This window comes from Crocodylus porosus, unplaced genomic scaffold (genome assembly GCF_001723895.1).
Source record: "Crocodylus porosus isolate Cpor-Errol unplaced genomic scaffold, CroPor_comp1, whole genome shotgun sequence".
In the NCBI taxonomy this organism is placed as follows: Eukaryota; Metazoa; Chordata; order Crocodylia; family Crocodylidae; genus Crocodylus; species Crocodylus porosus.
The window spans coordinates 258,088-282,263 of NW_017728933.1; the positions used below are offsets into that span (position 1 = coordinate 258,088).

The window sequence follows — 24,176 nt, forward strand, 5'->3', positions numbered from 1 at the left end:
TTTAAAACGAGTCTTGCTGCTGAGACATTAACAATATTGTTGTCTGAAACCAGAAGATCAACTTCCATAATGTGTCTGAGGCCTGCAATAAGTACCATTTCAGTGCCATAGCTGAAAGTCTGTTAAGTAAGTGTTTCAGAGGCTGGAGTTTGAAAACATAAAAGTTGTCTTACATGACATGGATAGCATTATATATATATATATAATTTTATATATGCTATATATTGCGCAAGTTTGGGTATCTTGCACTCTGTCTCAGTTCCCTACCTGTGTAATGGATGTTTTGTATCTATATATATATATATCAATGATCATGAATGAAAACCAATAAGCACTCTAGGAAGCGTCTTACATGAATAACCTACACCAGTGCTTTCAGTACTGTAAAAGTTGTTATTCTGACACCTTTATTCTGACACCTTCACTTGCACCTATTTCACAGATGTTCAGAGGCTTTCAAAATACTGCACGATTAAAAGAATCCACTTGTATGAACAAAGCTAATCCAGTTCCCTGTTTATAGAAAAGAAATTGATTACAGCTATCTAAATCCTTGCCATCTTGAAACTGTTCACAGGTAGAGACCTGCTTTTTATCAAAATGTGACTTGTTCCAAGCCTCTGGAATGAGTGTTTGTCATTTTACATTTGATAATACTTCACTGCATGTTGGAAAACAATCAGCATACAAAACCCTCTGTGATAGGATTTATGAAGCAGGTATTTTCAGCACAGCAGCAGGAAGCAATAGCTCCAATTACTTAACAGTTACTAATTCCAAATGTGTTTTTTCACCTCTCATCAGGTGGGTAGAAAACAATCTGCAGTTTAGGACTGTAGCCAACATTTAGATTTCAAGGAAGATTAGTCCAATTGGGATTTATGCCTGTGATAGTCTTCATACTTTAGTTTTACAAAGAATGAATTTATCAAACAGGAAGGTAAACTATGATTCATTCCCATTTTTCCTTCTGATGATAGGTGCAGGTTACACCTAAACTAGAAGCTGTACCACTCTACTAGCATATATATATTACCTTAAAGGGTAAACTACTGATATAAAATACCTTTTAGTTTGAGTGCATCTGTATTGGAAGTTATACTGGTACAACTATTTCAGGTTTCTTTTAAATCAACCCAGTAATTGAGTTAATACACTTGTAAAAGTGTATATAGAGAGCAGGGGTTGAAATATAGTAACACAAAATCTTGGGAGTAACTTTTATCTACGGTGAGAAAAGCATTTAAAAGTGTGCAGATGTTGAAGAGCTGCTAAATCCTTGCAGGAGTTTTAATTTTGTTTCTCTTAGAGCCATCCAAAAATCTAGATCTGCACAACGCTTGCTGTATATAAAGGCCACTGTTAGTTCAGAAGGTACTTGAGCCTGGAAACATGGTCCCCCTTCACTATTCATCTATCCCAGTTCAAAATACCATTGGCCTCATATCTCTGGTTGTACTACAAAATTTCTACAGCATTTGCAGAAGTAAGGCATGGGAACTGCTGTGCAGCTGACACAATAACAATATGCATTTCTTGGGTGCTTTGGGAACTGAAGGAGACCTGCCCCTGCTTCTGCTGCAGTTGGCTGCAATTCCCCCTGACCTCTCGCGTCATATCCAGATGAGCGTGGATGTGGAGTATGTGGCACCACAGACCTGTCTGTGGTGCTACACACTGCACACATTCCCTGTACTGCTACCTGGGAGCGCAGGAGGATTTTTTTTTAAAAACCCACAATGAAAAAAGCAGGGCAGCACACATGGTGGCAGTGTGTGCTGCTCAAAACTGGAGCCTGGCTGTCCAGACACACTCTGGCCCCTGGAGGACCCCAGGTAAGGTTGCTGGGGCTTCCCCTACACCACCTGGGGTCACCTGCCATGTGCCAGAGTGTGCATGGCACTGGCATCCCTAGGGAAACAAACAGTCACACTCATCAGGACACGCTCTGAGAACAGGACAGGTCTTCCTTGCCCACTACCTCTAGCTGCTTACCCTCAGAGCTGTTGCATTCACCTGCCCCAAGGGCATGCTGAATTCAACAGGGAGTTTCAGCATGAGGAACAAGAAATTTGTGACTTGTTGATGGACACAATCAATCATCAGATTACGTATGATAACCATATAATTTTAGTTTTGGCACCAGAGCCATCTTGGAACTTTGCAAAAACACAAGATAGGGAAATAAGGAAGCAGATGAATTGAGTCCACCCTACAGATTAGCTAATGAAAAAAGATGGTGCCTCAGCAGGAGTGGGTAATAACAGTAACAATGGCCAGACGCTGCCATATGCATGAGTAAGAGGAAAATGAAAGGAGAGTTTATTAGTTACCTGTTTTACTCATGCTATAATGCTAGGTTACCAGATCACCCCACTGGGAAATTACTTCTTTTATGGTTATGAACTGCCCAGCCTTTTAATTTGCCTATGCTAGCCCAGATCATTGCCTTGCCAAACAGAACACCAGTTCCATTATCCCTTAATTAAAATGTTTCAAGTAGGGCCTTAGGCAATGGCAAAAGTAAGGAAAAATCAAGGCAGAAGAGAAAGGCTGAACTAGCTAAATAGCTTGATAGAAATATGCCACTTTACTTAGATTGCTAGGGGCCCCTGAACTGATGAATGAAAACACAAGGTACATGCTCTTTATGCAGTCTGTAACAAGTGTAACATTTCTTAAGTCAAGTGTCCCTCTGGTTAGGACCAAGTCTCACTCCTCATGTGCTTGGTGCAGTCAAATAAAGCTTCAAATAAACCACTGGCCCTGAAACTTGTAAAGCATTGTGGGAACCCTCCTTTGCTTTTGGGCTTAATAGCAAAGCTCATCTTACGACCTACAAACGTTAGAATTAATTGAAGTCCCCAACGTCTTTTTCAAGAGCCACTTTTACAGCCAGAGTCCTTGGTTCACCAGAACAGCTTGCATACATTAATGCAGCAAACTTGGCAGGCGTATCAAGTTTCTTGCCGCCCTTAGTATTTTTTTCAAGTGGGCAAGGTGCATTCAATTCTGCCTGTATACAGGATGTCCTTTTCAACTTTCTCTTCCAGCTGACATTAAATACTAGTAATAATACAGTTTATTTTACTACTCATTGCTAGTGAAGAATAACGAAAGCTAATTAAGGTGAGTCTAGCTGTGACCCTCAGTGGAAGTGGGAGCATTCCCATCCTCTGGAGTCCAGACTGACTTAAAAAGGAACAAACCCTACAGCCTACTCCTGCTGGAGCTGCCCTGCTTCCATGACGACTTGGCTCGCGGCAAGAGGAGGACGGCCGGAGCAAGAATTCCTCCTAGGCAACAGCAGCAGCTCGCCTCAAACCTTCACTCCCAATCAGTTACGGACTCGGCTCCCTCGACCGGAGATGTACGGCGGTAAAAAACAGTAGGCACAAGCCCACAGCGGGACAGGGTCTGGGTATACACGTCCGTGTCTGCCCCGAAACCAGCACCTGCATTGGCCTTCCAGGCCGGGGCGGGCCCCCTGCGCACGCGCGCAGTCACACGTCCTGCTGCCACGTCCCTGCCAGCCGCCCGGGCTCGGGCCACGCCGGCAAAGCGGCACCCAATGAGCGGCCGGGCCCAGCGCATGCGCAGCGCCGCCTCCGCGCCGAGGCCGAGCCCGGCCTCACCCGCACAGAGCTGAGCGGAGCCTGGTCTGGCCGCATCGCCAGAAGCCATGTGTGGTGGGTGAGGCGGCCCCGCCGCGGGCCCGGGGGCTGCGCGTGTGCGTGTGCGTGTGCGGGCGGGCGGCCCCGGGCCTGGGGGTGTGTCCCTGCTCCCCGGACAAGCGTGTGCGGGCGTCCGCGTGTGTGCACGCATCCCTGTGTGTGTATGTGTGCACGCATCCCTGTCTGCGCTTGTGTTTCTGCATTCCTGTGTATGTCTGAGTACGTGCGTGCGCATATACATCCCCGTGCCTGTCTGTGCACCTGCATGTGTGTGCATCCCTTTGTGTACACTTGTATGTGTGTCCCTGCATATGTGTGTGTGTACACATGTGCAGTCACTCTCCCCCTGCGTGTGGGCAGAGTCCTGGGTGCTGCACTTGTGTGCACCTCGGCGGCATCTGGCTGATCCTTTGCTGGAAGGTGGTGTCCCTGCGAGTCTCAGTAAATGATCTGGTGACTGTGGGGCATATCCACTGTTTCTAGATGCCCTGAATCCCACGGGTCTGGGTGTCAAGTGGCTGCTGCTAATTTTGATATAGAAATGAATTGGTATTAAAAACAAAAAATTTGTGAATGTTCTTAGTTTATTCCGAGGTGGGAAGATGTGTCCATTACAGGGCTGCAGGCATGCAGCTTCCTGCCAAGTCAGAAATCATTTCAGCCTCTGACTGGCAGTTGCATGTTGGTGCGAAGCCTTGTACAAGTGTCACTGACGTGTCAAGCATCCGAGGTGGGGTGCAGTCATCCTATGGCCCTCTGATGACGCTGGCCATTTGTGACACTGGGTCTGGTTGTACCCAGAGTGTTGCTTCTCCAATTTTCTCTCCCTGGTCTTGGGATGCAGTTACTGAAGTGATTTAGGAGCCCACAGGAATTATTGGTATGGCATAACTGATTCTGGATGGTGTTTTCTGAGCATCTAAGATCTGTCCAAACTGCACTATGACCACCTCTTCAGCTAAAGTCATGACTTGTTTAAGTAGTACAGACTAATGTGGATGTTTTTATGGTGATTTAAATGTCCCTTCTGCAGCTTGTCAACTTGAACCAATGTAAGCCAAGTTTTAAAACATGTTAAGGTTGTCCACACAGGGCTTTGTAATAGTCAGCTAAAGAAGTGTTTGAACTGGTGAAGCTTTTGGGGGTAGAGAGGCTGTGAGGGATGTGCACAAATCAGTGCAGCTTGTGATGCCACTTAGATGCTTTGAAAAATGTTGCCTGTGGTCTGGTTTTCCTTACTGATAAAATCCAGGGGTGTCTTGTCGTACCGAGTGTACCAGATACAGGAATAGGGCAAAAAAATGTCCCTCTGTTCCACTTTCTCTTCTGTCAGATTGGTTGTATGATTGCTCCTCCTTTTAAGATTTGTGCTGTATGTGTTTTGCCTCCGAAGTTTCCACCTTTGAAGGTTTTATTTTTATTTATGAATACTACTTTGTCCTTGAGTTCAAATAGAAAATCTATTTTTTTTTAAATCTGCCTTGCATGTCTCTGCCACTTCCTCTCCTCTTTGGGATTAGCTGGAGCATTTTATCAAGTGTCATAACAAAGCTTTCTATAACTGATGGGCCCAAATACTGTCACATGAGAGTGACCCGTGAATTATAACATGTTAGGAAAAAGGACACAATAATTAGTACACTCTCATGGACCCAGAGAAACAGACTTCTACCTTCAGCTTCCTCTGTCCAAAAATGAATTTTATTTTCTACCTGTGGGGCCTTTTTTCCATCTTTAATTTTCCCTGAACCTGAGGAAGGGTGTGTATGCTTAAAAGCTTGCAGAAAAAGATTTTTTTTTTGCAGTGTCTTAGTTGGTCTAATAAAAGGGATCATTTCTGAACCAAGAGTTCCAGAGTTTTGCATTTCTTTGTCTCAGAACAACACAGCTACCAAATGTATCCCTGAAACGATTAGTACTGTGCGCTCCATCTTATATTAAGCATGATGTTAATTTGGCTCAAAGTGGAAAGTGGGAGAAAGCTAAGAATAGAATAGACAGTTATTTCCATAAATAGTTTGCTGCAAGTATAGTGCTTATTTTGGTGCAGTGTGAATCCTTCTTCCTGGAAATCCAGTCTTAAAAGTGTTTGTATCAATTGATTCTGCTGTAAATTTTTTTTTAATTGTATTGAAAATTGTTTGGGGTGTGCTTGTGCACTGGATACCTGCAGATACAGTGCCCCATTTCCCTTTTTCACATAAGCAAAACTGGTTGTGGATGTTTAGCCATCCCTTTAAATACATTGGAGCTATTTGCTCTGCCAATGCATCTTTACCTTGTTCCACAGTGTCGGGGAGGCAGAGATCTGGTATAGGAAGTGAGAACAGGGTACAAAATACACATGTTAATTAAGGGCATTTACAAGTAGGGTTGGGACTTTAAGTTAAAAGTGTGAGCATTGTAGGATTTTACTCCTTCCCTTTTCAAACTTTGAAGCAAACTTATGCAGTGATCTGATAGCATAAAATATTCCTATGTGCAAGTACCCAGAGAAACAGCAAGGCTGTAGGTCAGGGGTTTTCAACCTTTTTTAACATGTGTACCCCTTTTCTCTCAAAGTTCCAGTTCAGGTATCCCATTATATTTTTTTCTAGTTTTTAAGGTGGGGGAGCAGGGTACAAATCAAATTCCCCCCATGGTGAGGGGGGGAGTGGGGCTGGGGCCACACAGCCGAAGCAGAGTGTGGGTCATAGCTGCAAGCGGCTGGTCCAGGAGACGCAGGAAGGGTGTGACAGCTCCCACTGGTGCACACACCGCTGGAGGTCATGGGGGCATGTGCCCCTGGATCTGCATATGGGGTGAGGGCAGGCTGGCCCAGCGGTGGCAGAGGGAATGGGGCTGAAGCAGGGGTGGAGGAGTTGCACGGGGGGCAGCTCCTGCAGCTATACGCGTCCCTGGCAGGTCACGATCAGCGTGCGCCTGCAGATCTGCCCAGGGAAGGGCTAGGGCCAGTGTCAGGCTGTTCCTTGCTGGGGCTGGCTGCGCTGCACTTGGGCCGTGTGACAGTGGTGGCGCTGGGAAGGGGCTACGGTAAAGTGAGGAGTGGCTGCAGCCTCCCCATGCCCCTATCCAAGCACTGCCACCGCCCGTCCCAAGTGCAGCCCAGTCCAGCCCCCACTGGGAACAGCCCCACGCGGCCCCAGCCCACAGAGGCATCCCGCCCTGCCCCACACGCATCCAGGGTCACATGCCCCCCATGTCCTCTTGAGGTGCATGTAGTGGATGGAGCTTCCCCCCATGCGGCTCAGCCCTGTGCCCTGCCCCAGCCCCACTCCCTCCCCCACCACTGGGGCCTTGATCTGCCCCCTTGCCCTTCCCCTTTCCTCGATCCCTTCCCTCACAACACACTTACTAGCTGGACCCAGCTGGTCTCTTAGCTGTCTGCGTGCTGTGCTGCAGCTGTGCGTGCATGCACAGCATTTATGGATCACATTGGGTCTGCATACCCCCTCGGACCTTTTTTAAGTACCCCTAGAAGTCTGCGCACTCCCAGTTGACAGCCCTTGCTGTATGTTATTATCATCCTAGTTAAAGTAAAAAAAAGGTGGAGACAGGGAAGCAGGAAACTGATAAATGAAGACGTGGAAGTGAGCTTGGTAACTGAACAGTAGCTGCTTGTCTCTGTTCAGGGAGAATTTTCCAGGTCATGAGTTTCTTTTCCTGCCTGTTGCCTATATTGAAATGACCAAGTGAGTTTAATTGTATGTAGAAGATATCCACATGCTAGGACAATGGGTATAAGAACCGGCGCAAATGACAGCTGTTGCTTGTATATTTTTATGTTCATGCTATTAGCACTTCAGGACTGCTGTTGATAAGACAGTAATCTCTGTGCTGTGACATCTACTTCAGCAGACCCGTGACATGTTCTGGTGACACCTTCTCACATAGAGGAAGTTAATTGCTAAATTAATCTTTAAAACTATTCCACATTCATTCAAGAAAAATACTTTTCTCCTGCTAGGTAAGTGTAGAATATTATTTCTCACTGTTCATAATGCTCATAGTGGAGTACATTTGCCTGGTATTTGTGCTTTGGCTTGGGAAGGTTTTTGAATGACCACCTTAGTGCGCAGTTTGCAAGCCGAACGGGTTTACCTGCTGTAGTCTGGATGCATTTCCTGAGTCTTTTGTGAGTGTACCTGACTGGTTTGGACACACCTCAGAAATAGTTGAGAAAACTGGTTTTTCAAGGTGACCATGTCTGATAGACTTTTTGTGCATAATTAAAGCAGTCAGCTAGGGTAGCTGTGTTTTTTCTTTTCAGACAGGATCATTGAAATGCTGAGTAAATTTAGGTCTAATTTTATTTATAGTCACAGAGGATGAAAATCAAGCTGATGAAAATTGTCATCCCACGAACACTATAGCACAGCTGCCTGGATCTCTTTGTGGAAGCATGACCTATTCACTTAGCCCGAGCTGGGATCCTAGATTTGATGGACCAGTTGTCTCCTTTAGTTTGCACGAATCTTGTTTCCATCTCTAGAAACCCTTGTTTATATAGCAGCAGTGAAGAAAGTACCATCAGGGCTGCGTTTCCCTGATGCGGTGCTTGTTTTTCCTGCTCTTTTGTTTTCTGGACAGTGAGAATTTGATCTAAATATAAGCTAGTTCTCCCCTCTAGAAAGAACAGCCATAACAAATGTCTGCTCATTTCTGACCTTGAGGTTATTTGGATTGTGCAGATTTCATGTCCTCTTGGCACTGAGTTGTACGCGGTTTTCCAGCCTGTTGTAGCCACCAGCAAGATAGGAAAAAGGCCTGGACCTGCAGAGTGTTGGTCACCTCTTACTCTTATTGGAGTCGATAATTGAGGACTTTGGGCACCTTCCTACCTTGGGCCCCAGAGATCAGTACATAACCAAGGCCCATGTTCAATGCTGTTAGCATTTGATTTAGTACTTGTTTTTTTGTCTTGGTTTCATGTATAGAAAAACATTTCCTTCCCTTTCCTTTTTCTGCCTTGAAGATGTCTTTATTTAAATGCGCATTTAATCATCAAAGTCTATTTAACAAATAGACTTTGTTAAAGAAAATGAGACCCCAATAATTATCAGCAGGACACAGTATTCCTTTGGTGCCTCTATTAATCAATAGAGGCATCTATTGGAATTACTCTAAAAATATAAGGAATCAGGACTCATGGTAGAAGTGATATCTTTTATTAGTCCAACTACATTATTGCAAAAAACATCTTTAATTGCAAGCTTTTGGGCACAAACACCCTTCTGCAGGCATAGGAGAAAAGGTTGTAAAAGTTCTTCTGGGTAGAAATATAAAAATATAACGCACTCACTCGTATAGCACAGTACAAATACATTTTGTAATTATATAACTAAACTGAGCCTAAACTGAACTCATAGTAATGTCACATTATAAAACCAAGGCTTTTGTTTGGAGGAGTGTCATTTGTCATTCTTAATGGATCTCAGTGATTGACTTATTTTTGGTTACATTTTTCTTTCTCATTTGTCCTTATTTCAGCATAGTTTGTCATATCTGAATAAGCTATTGATGTTGCCAAAAAAAAAAAGCTTTAAGTACCCCAGCCAGGGTCTGCAGTTATGTGTCCCTTGGCGAAATGACTTTTGTATTCAAAGCTGCCAAAAGTGCTACAGTCAGGAGTTAATCATTCTTTTTGGCACATAACTAGCACCTTCCTCCATTTCAGTATTAAAAAACCAGTCCTAGGGCGTAGTGTCCAGGTTACAAGTTTCTGAGCTGCGACAGAGTTGAATGAGAGGTGATGGTTCACAGTCGAGACTACACCTATAATAAAATAGATTGTGTTGTAAAACCAATTAATGAGTATGTCTCAGTTAAGGCGATCTTGAACAGGACTTTGTCCTGAGCATAGACAGGAAAGGGGTGTGTGATGCGTACAATCTGTTGAAAAATGTTTTTTGTTATGCTTTTTTAATTCAAAGCTTTTAAAACATAACTTGTCTTGTTAGGCCTGAGATGGTCCTGTGGCATGCCTGCAATACAGGCCAGAAAGATGTTCTGTGGACTTGAATTACTTATAGGGCCTTTACCTCTTCCTTTCTCATCCAGATTTTCTGAATGATAGGAACCATCAGGAGCAGAATGAAATAGTGTTCTTGTTCCCTCTGCATTTAGTTCATCTAGCAGGTGACTCAGCCTTGCTAGGTGAGAGTCACATGTACATGTCATGCCATTGCCATTGCAATCACTTTTTTTTTTTGTTCTTTGATTGTCTTCTTTCTTCTTGACTGGTGTGGCCAACTGGCAGCTCTTGCCTGCGAGCTGTATCTACAGGCTAGCTGAATAGTGACTGCATTGCAGGTGCTTTTAATTAAATTTGTACCCTCAGGTGAAACTGGAATTTCAGTTCTGCAGGAAATGCCTGAACATCCTTATTCTGAAACAGAACAGAAATGAAATTTCATTGCGTCTCATGGAATAGGGAGATACAGAGTTTGGTGCAGAAAACTAGAAATGAGTTTTCATTTCTTTCAAGTCTACTGCAATGTTCCTGGGGCCTCAAGACCTGGCAGGGAGTCTGGGAGCTGGGACTCCCAAGGCTTGCATGTTGTGTAGGAACTGGGGATCCTGATAACCCAGGGATGGGCAATTATTTAGGGTACTGAGTTTTGGCAAGCTATCAAGGGCCACAAGACAGGTAGCTGGGGCAGATTAATATTAGTTTTGTAAATTTTTTAGAGGCCCCGTGGGCCAGATAGAATGACCTGGTGGCCTGCATTTTGCCCACCCCTGTAATAACCCCAGATCAAGCACCATTTGTTTAGGCTTTCGAGATCTTAGTTGTGTAGAAGCCTGGGCTTCAACATCCAGGTGAGATGACAGTAGACTTACTTCCATGTAATGGAAATGTGCCCAATTTCTTTTAGAACTCCATTCAATTTGGCACGTTCCCATCAAACCTGATGATTGCAGTGAAAGGGGGAGAAATGTCCCTTTGGAAGTTTTCCCGGTAGCTCTACATGTAACTTTTCAAACAGCAGCACACTGCCTGAACAGTACAGGGTCATTATTGGTACAGAGAAAAGGAGTGCCGCTAGTGAGCCATTGCAATTGTGACAGCAGTGCAGTTCTGATATGAAGAAAGGGTGGAGTGGAGTTGCTGTGTTTGTTATACACCTGCCAGGTATATAATATTGTAGGTGACGTTGCAGTTTGGTGTTGGATGAAGCGATCCCATGGCTTGGTGTCTGTTTCTGCCAGCCTACTATCTCACCCTAGTTTCTGAGAGTCAAGTGGAGTCTTTTAATTGAGTATATTATCACCAAGAGCAAAGGACTGGCCCACCAAGTTTTCTTACAGACATGAACGTATAACTTCATGTGTCTTCAGTGATTCTAGTTCAGCCATATTCCCTTACACCAGTGTTACCAGTTGCATGAGAGGTAGCTGAGTGCCTGATCTGGCCTGCAGAATCTTCCTTACTGGTAAGCAGGGAGGAGGAAAAAGCTTTAAATGCAAACAGGAGATTTGCTGTAGATAGGGGGGTCTGATCTAGCAGAAGCATTTCAGTGGTGCTTCTGCCAAAGTCACCATCCAGGGTGGGCAAACTCCAGTTAAGAACTATATATATTTACAAAGAGGCAGAAAACTTAAATATTCATAGAAAATACCAGGAAAAAACACTATCAGATGCAAACATTTTTGGATTTTTGTTCAAATGTTGATTGAAATTTTTCCAGTGGTGTGATGAGCCCAAATTTGTCCTAATGCATGAAAAGCAGAAGTGCAGCAGACAAGAAGTGTAATGCAGAATAGTGAAATGGGCTAAGCTGTTATTGATCAATCCATCAACAGGAAAAAAATGCTGTAAACTGAACAGATTCTTTAAACTGAATGGAAACTGAAAGGATTCTTTAGCTGTTCAGTTTTTAATCTCTCTCTTTAAGTAATACTGCTAAGGAGATTTAAATCTGAAATCATTTCCCCTGAAATGTCACTGTCTTTTTATAATAACCAAACTTCTTATGCTGTTTATTATTTTTAAAACTATTATTACATTACCTTTCTTCTTTTCTCTAAGTACTCTGAAATCTGCTTGTCCTACTTCGCCTCTGATGCATAAACTCCCTCCATCCTAGGTTAGTTTTAGAAACTTGCTGCCTAATAGGGTCTCTGTCATCCTTTGCATGTTCTTCCTTTTGGTGCATCTTACTGTGTATTTTTTACCTTATTCAGTTGTGATCACTGCGTTTCCTTTAGTTGACAGTTGTTTAAAATATTTGCATTTTCTCGTGTCAGGAGCTAATAGTCCTTTTAATCTTTTTTGCCTTTTGTGACATTTTTAGCTCTGTCTCCACCTTTCTTCATTGTAGCCCTGGTATAAGCTAGGTTTAGGTTTTGGGTCTTTTGAGGGGATTTTTAAGTAAAGTTTTAGAGCCCAAGACCAGCCCCAGGCTAGTGGCTTTTCAGATGGAAGTTTTCTGTCAACCTTTAGAGCAAGGAGACTATAATAGATAGCAGTGGGTCCCAGTCACATTTCAGGTGAACCATTTTTAAGTGAGAGAGGCAGACTTTAGGAGTTTCAATGCATGACATGTTTTTTGATAAAATTAGTGCTGCAGGTGACTTTGTGGCAAGGACACATGCAGGCATTCATGTCTACTAGACAGTGGGCAGAGACTCTAAAACCACCAAAATCTTGGATTTCTTTCAGTTTGGACTAGACTTTTTTGATCTACAGAGACTCAGAAGTCAAAAGAGCCATTATTCCTTGAATCGTTCAATTCCCGTTGTTCAGACTTCCATATCTTGTGGCCTTGAGCATTTCTCTCTAGCTTTAGATGAGAATTTGCCAGCACTTGTATTTGTCTTCTGCACACTAGAACTGGCCCAGCAACAGTAATAGCTGGGGCTGGCAATGGGCAGGAGCATCCCTAGCTTTCCAGGAGTTCGCTAACTCCAGTCTATGGGAGGAAGCCTTGTGGGTGTGTAGACGGGCCCCAACAGAAGGAAGGAGGTGTGATTTCAGGGGGGTTGCATGCCATCATCACGTCGGGGTTGTCTGTAGATAGTGATTGCCTCTCCTTCTCACGTTTGCTGGAGGAAGAGAATTTGCTTAAACTTGTAGGGTACTTCCAGTGTGCATGGTTGTCTTAGCATGTGAGGAGTCTGGTCTTTTCCTGTGCTGAAACTAAAGGTTAACCAGCCCCTGCCCCCTTTCTCTTAAATTTCAGGCATAGCAGCGAGGTTGTGCAATAGAGGCGAGCCCACAGTATTGTCAAAGGATCTCCGAGAGCCTTTTCAGAGACCTGTGTTTGTTTAGGTGTGATTGTTACCACTCCTAGAAACTATGGTTAAGAGCTGGGGACTCCCAATGTGAAGTGCTTTCTAAAAGACGGTGCTTGGGCAGATTAGGTATGTCCAAGGTGCTCAAATTGAGCTTCCAAGAACCTGGATACAGTGGAAAACGTGTTCAAGATGTTGCTGAACTGAGCTTCAGGAAAAATCCAGGGAGACAGCCGCCTGCCAGCTTTGCTCCCTTTACCCACTGCAGCAGCAAGCAGAGGACTCGACAGCTGCTTTGCCAGTTGTGGAAGAAATTCTTTCACAGGCCCCCGCTGCACGAGGTGGTGCTGCTACTAGGTTTTTTTAGATGGCTCAATGGTGCAGAGCTGCTAATAGACTGCCAGAGCAAGTTAAAGCTTCTTGACCTCTTGCATGCCATCTTTTTCCCAGACGAAAAGGTGTCTATAGTTTGGTCTGTGCTATGGTGTTTTTGGCCCCGAGTACTGAGGCGGTCCTAACGTTGAAGAAGGCTTGCTTTGTGCACCACTCAGTGGGCCCTTGTGCATCTTAGACTGGTGGAAAAAATGTTTTCAAAGGTGTCTCGGTGCAACCACCAAATGCTTAGCAGTCTAGAGCACACAGCAAAGGGCTTGCTGGTACCCTGGCACCGGTACCTCTGGCACCCAGAGGGCAGGACTCAAGTGAAATTTGCTGCTGTGCATGTCAATAGAAAGGTAACTTGCTGGGCCAGAATTGGGGAGGCTACTTTCTGTGAGGGACTTAGTGCCATATAGATGTTTGTAGAAGCGCCTTTACAAGTGATTTGGTAATTGGATGCCCAGGTGCTGAAGTCACTTTTGGAAATGGAAATTCCTAAGTTAGTTCCATGCTTTTTGAGCCCTTACCTATTTATTATCTATTCTCTTCTTGTTTCTCTAATTACACATGCAAGTGCTAATGAGGTATTTTGAAGGAGGCTTGCCTTGGATCTGATGCCTGATAAATGGCTCCTGGGACACTGCCAGAATGAAGTGGAAAGAACATGATTGAACCCCGAATGCCTTTAAATAGGTTTGCAGCGCAGCTGCCTTGTTTACATTATGCTCGGTTTGTCACTGCCATGTATAACAGGAACACCCTCTTGGATTTATGTATGGGGGCTTTCTGACAACTCTGGAAAAAAAAATGGGATTTTACAGCTGCCTGCTAATAAAGCAGCCTGCTTCGTGCTCAGATTGTGAGACTGGAAGTCATTTAGAGGTTTTTAAGAGGCTGGGGTATCGCCGAAGTATGCAATCCTTCAGCCTAGATGACGGCTGCTTGGAGCGTGTTCAGCTCTAGGCAGGAGGGCTGGTGTATGCTTGAAGACTACACGTTTTTTTGGAAACACAGTGAACTGCCTATCTGTAAGAGCAGACTGCAGTTCTTGCCAAAGAGGTTGGGATGGCTTTGGAGGAAGAGATGGGGAAAGAAACAGGGGCTTGTTATGCTGAAATAGCTTTGGGATGCAGCACAGGCAGGCAGTGACCTATAACCATTACCTGTGTTGTCTGTAGTTGTGACTTGGAAGGCTCGAGGAGGAAAGTCCAGTCCCCTCGCCCTTGGCTGGGGTGGCATTGTGCAGTGTGGTGGTGCCTTTGCTTTTATTGAAAATAGCCCCATCAGCGGCAGAGACTGACTGCGCCTTTGTACCCTGCGCAGATGTGGTAGTTGCAGGGGACCCGACAGGATGAGCGGGACGTTCGCTTCTCCCCCAGCCGGAAAGGATGGTGCGAGAAAGAAGAACCGGCCTCCACCGACTTCTCTTTCCTACTAAGGGGGTAGTGGAGGGAAAAGGTGCTTTCTTTGGAAGAGAAGGAGAGGGGAAAAGAGCAACCCCATTTCTGTCGTTGTGTTCACTGCTCGGTTTGGAGAGGAGGGAGTGCAAGTAAAGAAGGCAAAGCTTCCCGTCCGTGCTGTTAGCGTGGGGCTGGAAAGCTCTGAACTTGTCACGGTACCCAGAAGCCTGAGGTCTGTATGAAAGGTCAGCACGGTTTAGGTATGATCACGATGCAAGCCAGCAAGCACCTTTTTCGCTGTCTACTCAGGCTACCGGGTACCTGGTGAAAGTTGGAAGGCTTTGTAACAAAAATCTGTCTCTAATGCCTGAATTTCCTGCACCCACTCTAAGTATGACATTACTCAACCAGTCAGAAAGCTTTGAATTACTTAAGATGATACTAGCTGCACTGTTGGAGAACATGATTTGATAGATGTTCCTGTAGTTGTTGTGTGTGCTGGTACACCTGGTGTCTCTGCTTGGGCAAAGAGTACTTCTAGGAGTAAGGTTAAGGAGAAGTATAGCCGTCAGCCTCTTTACCAAAGTGACCGGTGATCTGGGGTGTATCCGTTTCTAAGTGACCTTAGCATCAGACTCATTTTCAGAAGGGGATGAGCCTCTGTCTTTTGGGTCCTCTCGGTGTGTCTCAAATAATAGTAACTCTGGAAACTTGCATGTATAGGGTTAAATTTGCCAACTTGTGCTTTGAGATTGGCCAATGCTTATTTTTCCTACAAGGTGTTTTAGCAAGGGGGGATTTGATTGAAATCCAATCGATTTAAATCACCAGTTAGGAAGCTTCAGTTTAATTGTTTTCTACAAAAAGTGCATTCTTGTTGTTTGATATACCCTTAATATACATTATTCACAAATCAGAGAGAGAGGTAAGCTTCATTTTTAGAAGGCCAAGCTATACATTTTAAAGCAGTGATTTATTTTGATATGTTTTCAGATTAGTTTTGCAAATACATCAGAAAACTGAATTATAATCTGGTTATTTTACCAAAGCTAATTGAAACAGGTCATGTCATTGGGAGGTAAACTATCTCCAATTAAACATCATAGATGTTGGGGGGTTGTTTTTGCCATGCTGTATTAGGAGCGCATCAAACGAGCGCTGCAGCCATATGTTATTAGTTTGGGGCTTTCTTCACTTTCTTCTAGATTTATTCTCATATTTGATTTCTTTTCTCTTCTATGGCCTGGCAAGCCTGCTGCCATGATAGGCCATTCCCTCGCTAGATCTCAAATCCATGGAGAGGCTATACTCATCAACATATCCCTCAAGGCTTCTGCGATATTGCGCTCAAAATGTTTCTCTTTAGTTTCTATTAACCCTCCCTCCTTGCATTTCTCTCCAGATACCTCCTCCTCGTCCAGATGTACTCTACCCCCAGCAGCCCTCTGTATTCATTTAGGTCTGTTATCTCTCATCTCCAAATACCGTTGTTAACAAGGATGTTATCCTCTGGAGGCACAAATCCACATTTTGAGAACTGAACCTAAGCATCGCAGATGCTTAATGGGATCTTCTGGGCTGAGCACTGAGTCCCATTGGGTAGATTGGTTTTCTTCAATCTTTATATAATCTATACAGGAGCCTCTGGGAGCCCTGTAAGATTGGGCCCCTAATATAGTCCATGGCCTTTTGTGACCTATTTGTAAAACTTTTCTGAAAAGGTTACACAAATATATTGTCTTAAACAGTATATAATTGGAAAGGTATAATCCCTATTCCAAGATGATATCTTTTGAGCTTTTAACATACCTTGAATTAAAATGATCTTTATATAGGTTTTTGTTTTTTTTAAAAAAGCATCTTAAAAAATAAAAAAAATACAATAAAATAAAAAAAAATCTGATTTAAATAAAAAAAATCAGTGTTAGGATAGGCTGAGATGTATCTTCCAGCACTGTTATTTTTCACATTCACATCAGTGTTGTCCTGCATCCTTGCATTGCTACTTTATGATAGTAGCAGAGTGAACAAGATGCAGAAATTTCCATTGTAGAGTTCAGGGGTGTAGGTTGTAGCCGTGTTGGCCTAAGGACACAGGCAGACAGACCAGCCCAGCCTCTGGCTTTTTTGCTTTTCATTCCATTTAGGGAGAGCACACACCAACTGCTGACACTTCCCTAGCCTGACGAAGGGTTTTTGAACCCGAAAGCTTGCTTAAAAATTGTTCTCCAACTATTTAAGTTGGTCTAATAAAAGATATCAGATTCACCCAGAGAACCTTGTCTGCCCTGATAGAGTCCAGTACTTGTGTAGCTTCATCACCTGCTAGGTATTTAAAAGTAGAAATGACAGTTTCTCGCCATTCCTTCCCAGCTTGTAAGGACAAGAGAGTGCTTCCTTCTGAGAACGTATTTGGCATGAGAGAGTGGGGTTGTCATACGCACCTATGTGAAGAATCAATTGACAAAGAAACTGTGTTGAAAAAGTGCATGGTGTATTTAGATGCCAATTCATGCAAAACCATCCCTCTTCTGGATAGCGCCCAGGATAAATGCTCCCATAGTTTTCGGGCCTCATGATTAAAATGGTGCGTCCCATGGTGCTCCTGATCTTTAATGGCGTCAGGGTCTGCAGTCCGTGGCCAGGTCAGGGGAAACTTCTGTCTCTGGCACTTACAAAATCTCAAGCCATGGGTTCCCTACTTGGTTCCACTGGTTTTAACACTGTGAAGTTACTAGGAGCTGAGGGATTTTGTTTTGGTTTCTGAGGAGTAAGCAGGATGTGTTCACTTGGAAATCAGACTAGGTGGTAAGAAGAGGAGGATGCAATGGTGTTTGTTTGCAGGTGGCTTGCAGCGTACACTGTAAGGAATGGAAATCCAGCACCACCTTCTTTTGCATGATATTTTGTCATGAAAATAAACTCCATATTCAGTAGAGTTTTCTTCTCTCTACAGGCATCTTTGCTTACCTGAACTACCATGTTCCCCGGACAAGACGGGAGATCCTGGAAACCCTTATCAAAGGGCTTCAGCGCCTGGAGTACCGAGGTTATGACTCCGCAGGTAGGTCGCTGCAAGGAACCATAATTTCATAGATTTCATAGGCATTAGGGGCTGGAAGTGACCTCGTGAGATCATCGAGTCCAGTCCCCCCGCTGCAGGCAGGAAGTCAGCTGGGATCATGCGACCCCAGCAAGAAAAAGAGTCCAGAGTAGGTGTTTGCACCACCTCTGGGGGGAATCTGTTCCAGACCCTGGACACTCGCCCCATAAAGAAGTTTTTTCTTGTGTCTTGTCTAAATCGGCCTTCCTGGAGTTTATGGCTGTTAGACCTTATTATCCCGTGGGGAGCTCGGTGAACAGGTGTTCTCCCAGGGCCTGGTGCACCCCGCTTATGTAATTGTAGGCAGCCACCAAATCCCCCCTGAGCCTTCTCTTCTCCAGGCTGAAAAGTCCCAAGTCCCTCAGCCTCTCCTTGAACAGCTGCCCTTCAGGCCTTGGATTACACAAATGGCTCTCCTCTGGACTCTCTCAAGCTTTTCCAACTCCCTCCTGAAGATGTTATTTTGTTTCTTGTCATTTTGTATTGGTTTTACTGACAGATGCATTGAACACAGGTCACAAATAAACCTGCTTTACACTACCTTCCTGTTTTGGGGAAAGTAAAAACTTAAGCAGCCAGTTTTAATCTTCAGTGGACCCACAATGTGTCAGGGGCCTCTGCATAATAATTACAGATGTATAGGAAAATATCCTTGGTTCCTTTCATCTGAGAATTTCCTTCAAAATAAGAAGACATTCTTTATTTTTGAAGGTGTGGGGGGTGAAAATAGCACCATAGACCATCTGTCCCTCACTTTGCTTGAATCTAAAATACAGACAGGACAAAATACATTTTGGAGACTTACAGCTTATTTTGTGGTGGCTGTTAGGTGTGGGAATTGATGGAGGAAATGACAAAGACTGGGAGGCCAATGCCTGCAAAATCCAACTCATCAAGCAAAAAGGGAAAGTGAAGGCACTGGATGAAGAAGTACACAGTATGTATTACTTCTCTCTTGCAGCTTCTCCCCTCTCCAGAGAAATCCTAACTACTTGTGCATGTCAAATAACCAAACTGCAATCATTTATATATGCATAATTACTACATTCTGTGCATTTCAGTATAATGTATGCATCCTCAGGGCAGTGTTTCCCAACCCAAGGCACACTTACAATAATAACTTTTTTCCACGGCACACCTGTGACGGCATTCCCCATCCTCAGTCCTATCGTAGCTCATTGCCAGGGTGAAATTCTGTGGCTCAGCTGTTTATTTCTGACAGCACACTGATTGGGAAACACTGCCTTAGGGGACACAAGTTTTTATCTGTTAACCTGGGGGAGATGTATCCTAATGAAATGATAAGAAGCAGGTTGCAAGTGGTCTTTTATGATTTGGTCAGTTTTTTTTCCACTTGATTTGGCTTTGCTCTGCTATGTAACGATGCTCAGAATAACCAGGTACTATCTTTGCATGGGGACAAAGGTCTTTAACAGTGGAATATGTAACTGCAAATGTTGATTAGGAATTTTTCTAGCACAGGGGAGTTGAAAACTTGAAATGGATGTTCATGGTAATACCCATGAGGTCTGAAATGGCCAGACCTATTTATATTGAATTCTTCACAGTGTTGTGGCTCTTTTTTAAAGTGGGAATTTATAGAACAGTAACATTTAAGTTCCACATTCAAGTGATAAAGCACATGCAAGAAATGGTCCCAGTGATATTACAGATCAAGCACAAAGCACAGGTAAAAATGGTTCCTGAAGGAGGCATAACAGAGAGAGGTGAAGTTGTGTTAAGTTCTCAGTGACACAAACTGAGGAATAACATATAGAAAATTTTCAGGGAATTAACTGTATCCTCCAAACAGAAAAAAATAACATTTTCATTAGGATAGAGGAATATCAGAAATTTGGAACTAAACTTAAGGAGGAAACTGCCAAGACATTTAACAATTGATTTTTGACTTCCTGACCAACTCATGCATTTTACAGGCCAAACCCCTATTCAGCCGTTGAATAGATGCAGTGGACAGGCACAGGACCTGGTTAAGGGAAAATAAAAGTGTACTTGTAAGTGAGACTGTGGGAAGGCATATAAAGTGAGGGCCTCTGCTGCTATTTCTAACTCCTTGTGACCTAGATTCAGACTTTAAATTAGTTAAATCTGTGCAGGAAATGAAACTATAAATAGTCATGGCATGAGTTCTGAATGAGCCTGAAGGTATCTTTTCAGCTCAGGGCTGTCTGATTTTAGTTAAAATCGTGATTTTTCAAGTGCTGGTAACTTTTGGTTACATTATATAACCTCCTGCAGCTGTATATTTAAAACAAAAGCATATTCAATTGCTTTCTCATGTAAATTTATCATTATGAATATAAAGTTGATTTTATTTATCCCAAAGGGACAAGGGGCTCTTTCCCTAAGTCAGATAAAACACGAGGACTGAATAAATGTGAAAGTGCAATATATGGTAGGGATGTGAAAGGTTAAACGATTAATTGTTTAACTGATAAGCCCAATGACAACCAGGTAGCTTACCAGTTATTGTTTAGCGTGAGGTGGGGTGCAGTCTGGCAGGGCATGGCATGGCAGGAAGGAGGGAGGGAGGAGGAGGGGAGAAGCGAGGGGGTCTAATATCCATTGCCCGTGAGGTTAAAGAAAACAGTGGGCTTAACTCTTCAGTTAAGCCAGGGGTAGGCAAAATGCGGCCTGGGGGCTGGATGCGGCCGGCCAGGCCATTCTATCCAGCCCGCAGTGCACCTAAATAATTTAGAAAATTAATATTAATTTGCCCTGGGCTGCCCGTCGTGCGGCCCTCGATGGCTTGCCAAAACTCAGTAAGCGGCCCTCTGCCCAAAATAATTGCCCGCTCCTGAGTTAAGCAGTTAGCTGCTCATTCACAGGTGCCCCTCCGTCCCCGCACGGGGCTTCACCTGAGCTGTGTGGTCTGGCAGGGCTTCCCACCTCCCCACACGCAAAGGGCCCAGGGAGAAGCTCCCAGCATTGGCTGTGGCTGGGCTGCTATGTTATTAGTTAACCATTTAACCAGTTATAATTAGAGGAGGTTAAATGGCTACTTTTTAAAACAATGTTTACATTCCTAATATATGGCAAGGCTTAAATAATTAAAAAGCAGTGTGTTATTTGCCTACTAAAGAAAATGTAGAACATCTTACTGTGCTTTCTGAAAAGCTGTTGCAGGAGAAAGAGAAGACAATCTTCCAACCGAAGGCTGGGTTTCTATCCAGAGATGGTTAATTCTGCACATTATCAGCTCACTAGATACTGCTGGTCCTTCTGAGCACTTTTGGTACTTTGTAGCTCTGAAATAAGCTAGGTCAGTCAGAGAGAATCTTTCAGGAGCATCAGTGATTACGGGCTAGCCGTTCAGACATAGAAAATATAAATAGATGGTCATTTTTCCATTTAAGAATAAAAATGCCAGAACCGTTTCACAAGTAAGAGTTTCAAAATGGCCCCACACATGGTTTTAAGTTATATTTTCTTAGGTACATGTCAAACAACGGCAATAATATGCTCAGTTGGAATGGGGTCTGAGGAATAAAGAAACGGGTTTTTCATGGAGACCTGCAGTAAAAGTTCTGGTAGCAGTTCTGGGGGACCCTGGAAAACTTCCAAGGGTGCTCCAGGGTACCACACGGTGTTCCCCCAAACACAGTTCACAAGATAAACCCAGAGTTTTGTAATAGGAATCCGTAGTGTTCAAAACATCCTGACCTGTTGTGATCTTTTTCAGTTCTTTCGAACAGAAGAACGGCTCTGTTACCTTTCTGTAGTATAAAGAAAGAGTGAAAACTAAGAGCTGATATTTTCCAGTAGGTGGTGAGTCTGTTGAGGGGAACCTTGAATTTATTGTGGGGTGCCTTCGGTCAAAAACGATTGAGACCCACTCCTCTAGAGGCCTGTCAGAGAATCTTTCAGTGAATGGAAAGTATACCGAGGCGTTCTGCTCATTGCTGTGTAGATCAAAAAATTTCTGTTTCAGGTTTTTGGTTTCCACCCTTTTTTGCAAAAGAATTCTTGAATAGGATCTGTCTGTCTAGGTGACAGATCAGTAGTTTGATTATGTATTTGAGCTCTGTTTCATCTTTTGAGATTTGCCCATCAACTTGTTTTTGTCATAATTCAGATCAATAAACACTGTTGTATGTAGTATTTGCTTACAGTCAGTATCTGGAAGCATTATGGATGTCCAGTTTATGAAGTATGAGACAGATTCTGGAACCACCCAGTAAAGTAAAGCCACATGTGGGTAAGGCTTTGCAGAATGAGGCTGAGAATCAGACATGGAAAGATCTTCAAGCTTTTTTTAAATCAAGATTTTTATTGCTTGGCTTAAAGTCACTGCCAGTAACTCTACGTGCCTGATGTAGAGTTACACTAGTAATTTGCTGACTATATTTTCATTTCAATATTTCAGTTTCCACATAACCTGCACCATTGCCCATTTTATGCTCTGAAAGCCCAATCCAACTCCCATGTTGATTTCAGTGACAGTTGGCGCAGGCTTTGATATAATCCTCTTGTTCTTTGTCTGCAGAGCAACAGGACATGGATCTGGATATTGAATTTGACGTACATCTTGGAATTGCACATACCCGCTGGGCTACCCATGGTGAGCCCAACCCCATTAATAGTCACCCACAGCGCTCGGATAAGAACAACGGTAAGATCTTGTTCTGCACAAGGAAGTGTTTGTTTTTGGGAGGAGGAGTAATGGCTGTTGACTTCTGAGTGAAGAATACTGTTTTTCAGGTGAAACAAGTAAATAAAAGGCGTATACTTTATACACAAGTCCTGGCGGTTCATATGAAAATTCCTGTGGCATAAAGATACCAATTGCTTCTTGAACAGCAGAATGACATTTGTTTGGAAGCAGGTGTATATATAGTTGTTTTATTGCAAGCCACATATACTAATCCTCCTTCTGTAGTCAGTGGAAGTTCGGCCACTGACTTCAGTGCAAGCAGCAATAGGATATGTTATGAATTAATTGCAGTAACAGGCAGACTCACTTAACGAGTGAATGCTGATGGCTTTTGCCCACTCTTGGGAAGGGGATATGGAATAAGAAAGCCTACACTTAAATGGAATATACAGGAATGTTCCCAACCACTCTTTCACATGAGGCATTAGAATAAAAACATGTTTAATGTATTCTCTTTTGGCAAAAGTGGAGTTTGTTTTGGTGGGTAGAAGGCAGCTTACCTTTATTTAATCTGTGTGCCGCTTCATCAGTAGGACTACAGCAGGCAGCTAGATCTCTTGCATATAATAAATGGACTGTTATGGCTCCAACCAAGGCTAATTTACCTTTGTGCCTGCCACCCATATAATTATTAGCATTCCCCTTTACAGAGGAAACAAAATGAGGCCTGAAGAGATGAAAAGATTCTCCCTGGTGTCTCTGGTAGAGCCAGAAATTAGGGGCGTGCAAAATGGGCCCTATTCAATTTGGATTTGGCCTGAATCAGGGACAGTGATTAGATTTGTTGATTTGGATTACTGTCTTTGATTTGATTCAGCCGAATCTGAAGATTCGATGCCGATGTGGAGAATCAGTGATTCGGCTATAGACACAGCTTTAAATGTTTTTTCTGCGTACCTCAAGATACCAGGTGCAGCTTGTGACTGCTGTGATGCTGGGGCGGATGGAGTGTCCCACAGAAGTGTGGGGGCTCAAAGTACTTCCAGTCCACTTCCGGGTCTGTTGGGCGGGCCCCATGCCCTCCTGGCTCTGATCAGCTGTGGGGGGACCCTGGGTCCCTCCCCAGACCCCAGAGGCACCAGTCGCTGACCCAAGGGAGGGGATATGGGTGGGGGGGGAGGGGGGGAGCTGTGCACTCCCCAGCGGACTTGGAAATGGACCGGGAGTGCTTTGAGCCCCCCACACTTCTGTGGGACGTTCCATCACAGCATTCACAAGCCCCCTGCTATCTTGAGGTATATAGAAAAAACATTTAAAGCTGTGTCTATGTCTGAATCGCTGAACCTCTTCGAATCGATTCGGAGGGTTCCTATTCAATTCGGAGAGATTAAAGGGTCTCCTGATTTAATTTGGATTTGGAGATTCAGCCACTGAATTGAGCCAAATCTCCACTGAATCAAATCAGGGACTGAAGCTTTGCACTGCCCTACCAGATATAGAACCCAAGTCTTTTGTTCCCCATTCTGCAGGTTAAGCACAAGTCCATTCTCCATTGTGATTACATACTGTAAAATGAAGATCTGGAATAAAATAATAATAATCCCTGTTCAAATTTGCTGATGACACTAAAATGTGGGCGGATGTGGGCACACTGGAAGGAAGCATCAGGCTACAATCAGACTTAGGCAGGTTACAAGGGTGGGAGGATGTGAATAGGGTGGGATTCAACACAGACAAATGCAAAGTGATGCACCTGGGGAGGAACAACC

General features: G+C 43.8%; 1 protein-coding gene and 1 long non-coding RNA gene across 3 annotated transcripts in view; one reads left to right on the plus strand and one right to left on the minus strand.

Annotated features, from left to right (window-relative positions):
* Nucleotides 1–231: 231 nt before the first annotated feature.
* Nucleotides 232–20,196, minus strand: LOC109317331. Its single transcript, XR_002103031.1, has 3 exons — nt 20,182–20,196; nt 7,628–7,634; nt 232–289 (listed from the first exon to the last, which is right to left on the minus strand). It is a non-coding gene; the product is annotated as an uncharacterized LOC109317331 (long non-coding RNA).
* The window catches only part of GFPT1 (glutamine--fructose-6-phosphate transaminase 1), a 49,676-nt gene continuing 29,125 nt past the window's right edge, over nt 3,626–24,176 (plus strand). Inside the window, exons 1-4 of one of the 2 annotated variants that reach the window (XM_019545931.1) lie at nt 3,626–3,689; nt 17,646–17,753; nt 18,622–18,729; nt 22,300–22,425. In XM_019545931.1, coding sequence (XP_019401476.1) covers nt 3,683–3,689; nt 17,646–17,753; nt 18,622–18,729; nt 22,300–22,425 — 349 coding nt within the window. In that variant the 5' untranslated portion in view covers nt 3,626–3,682. The remainder of the gene's footprint in view (nt 3,690–17,645; nt 17,754–18,621; nt 18,730–22,299; nt 22,426–24,176) is intronic. The other variant, XM_019545932.1, reaches the window with a different exon arrangement.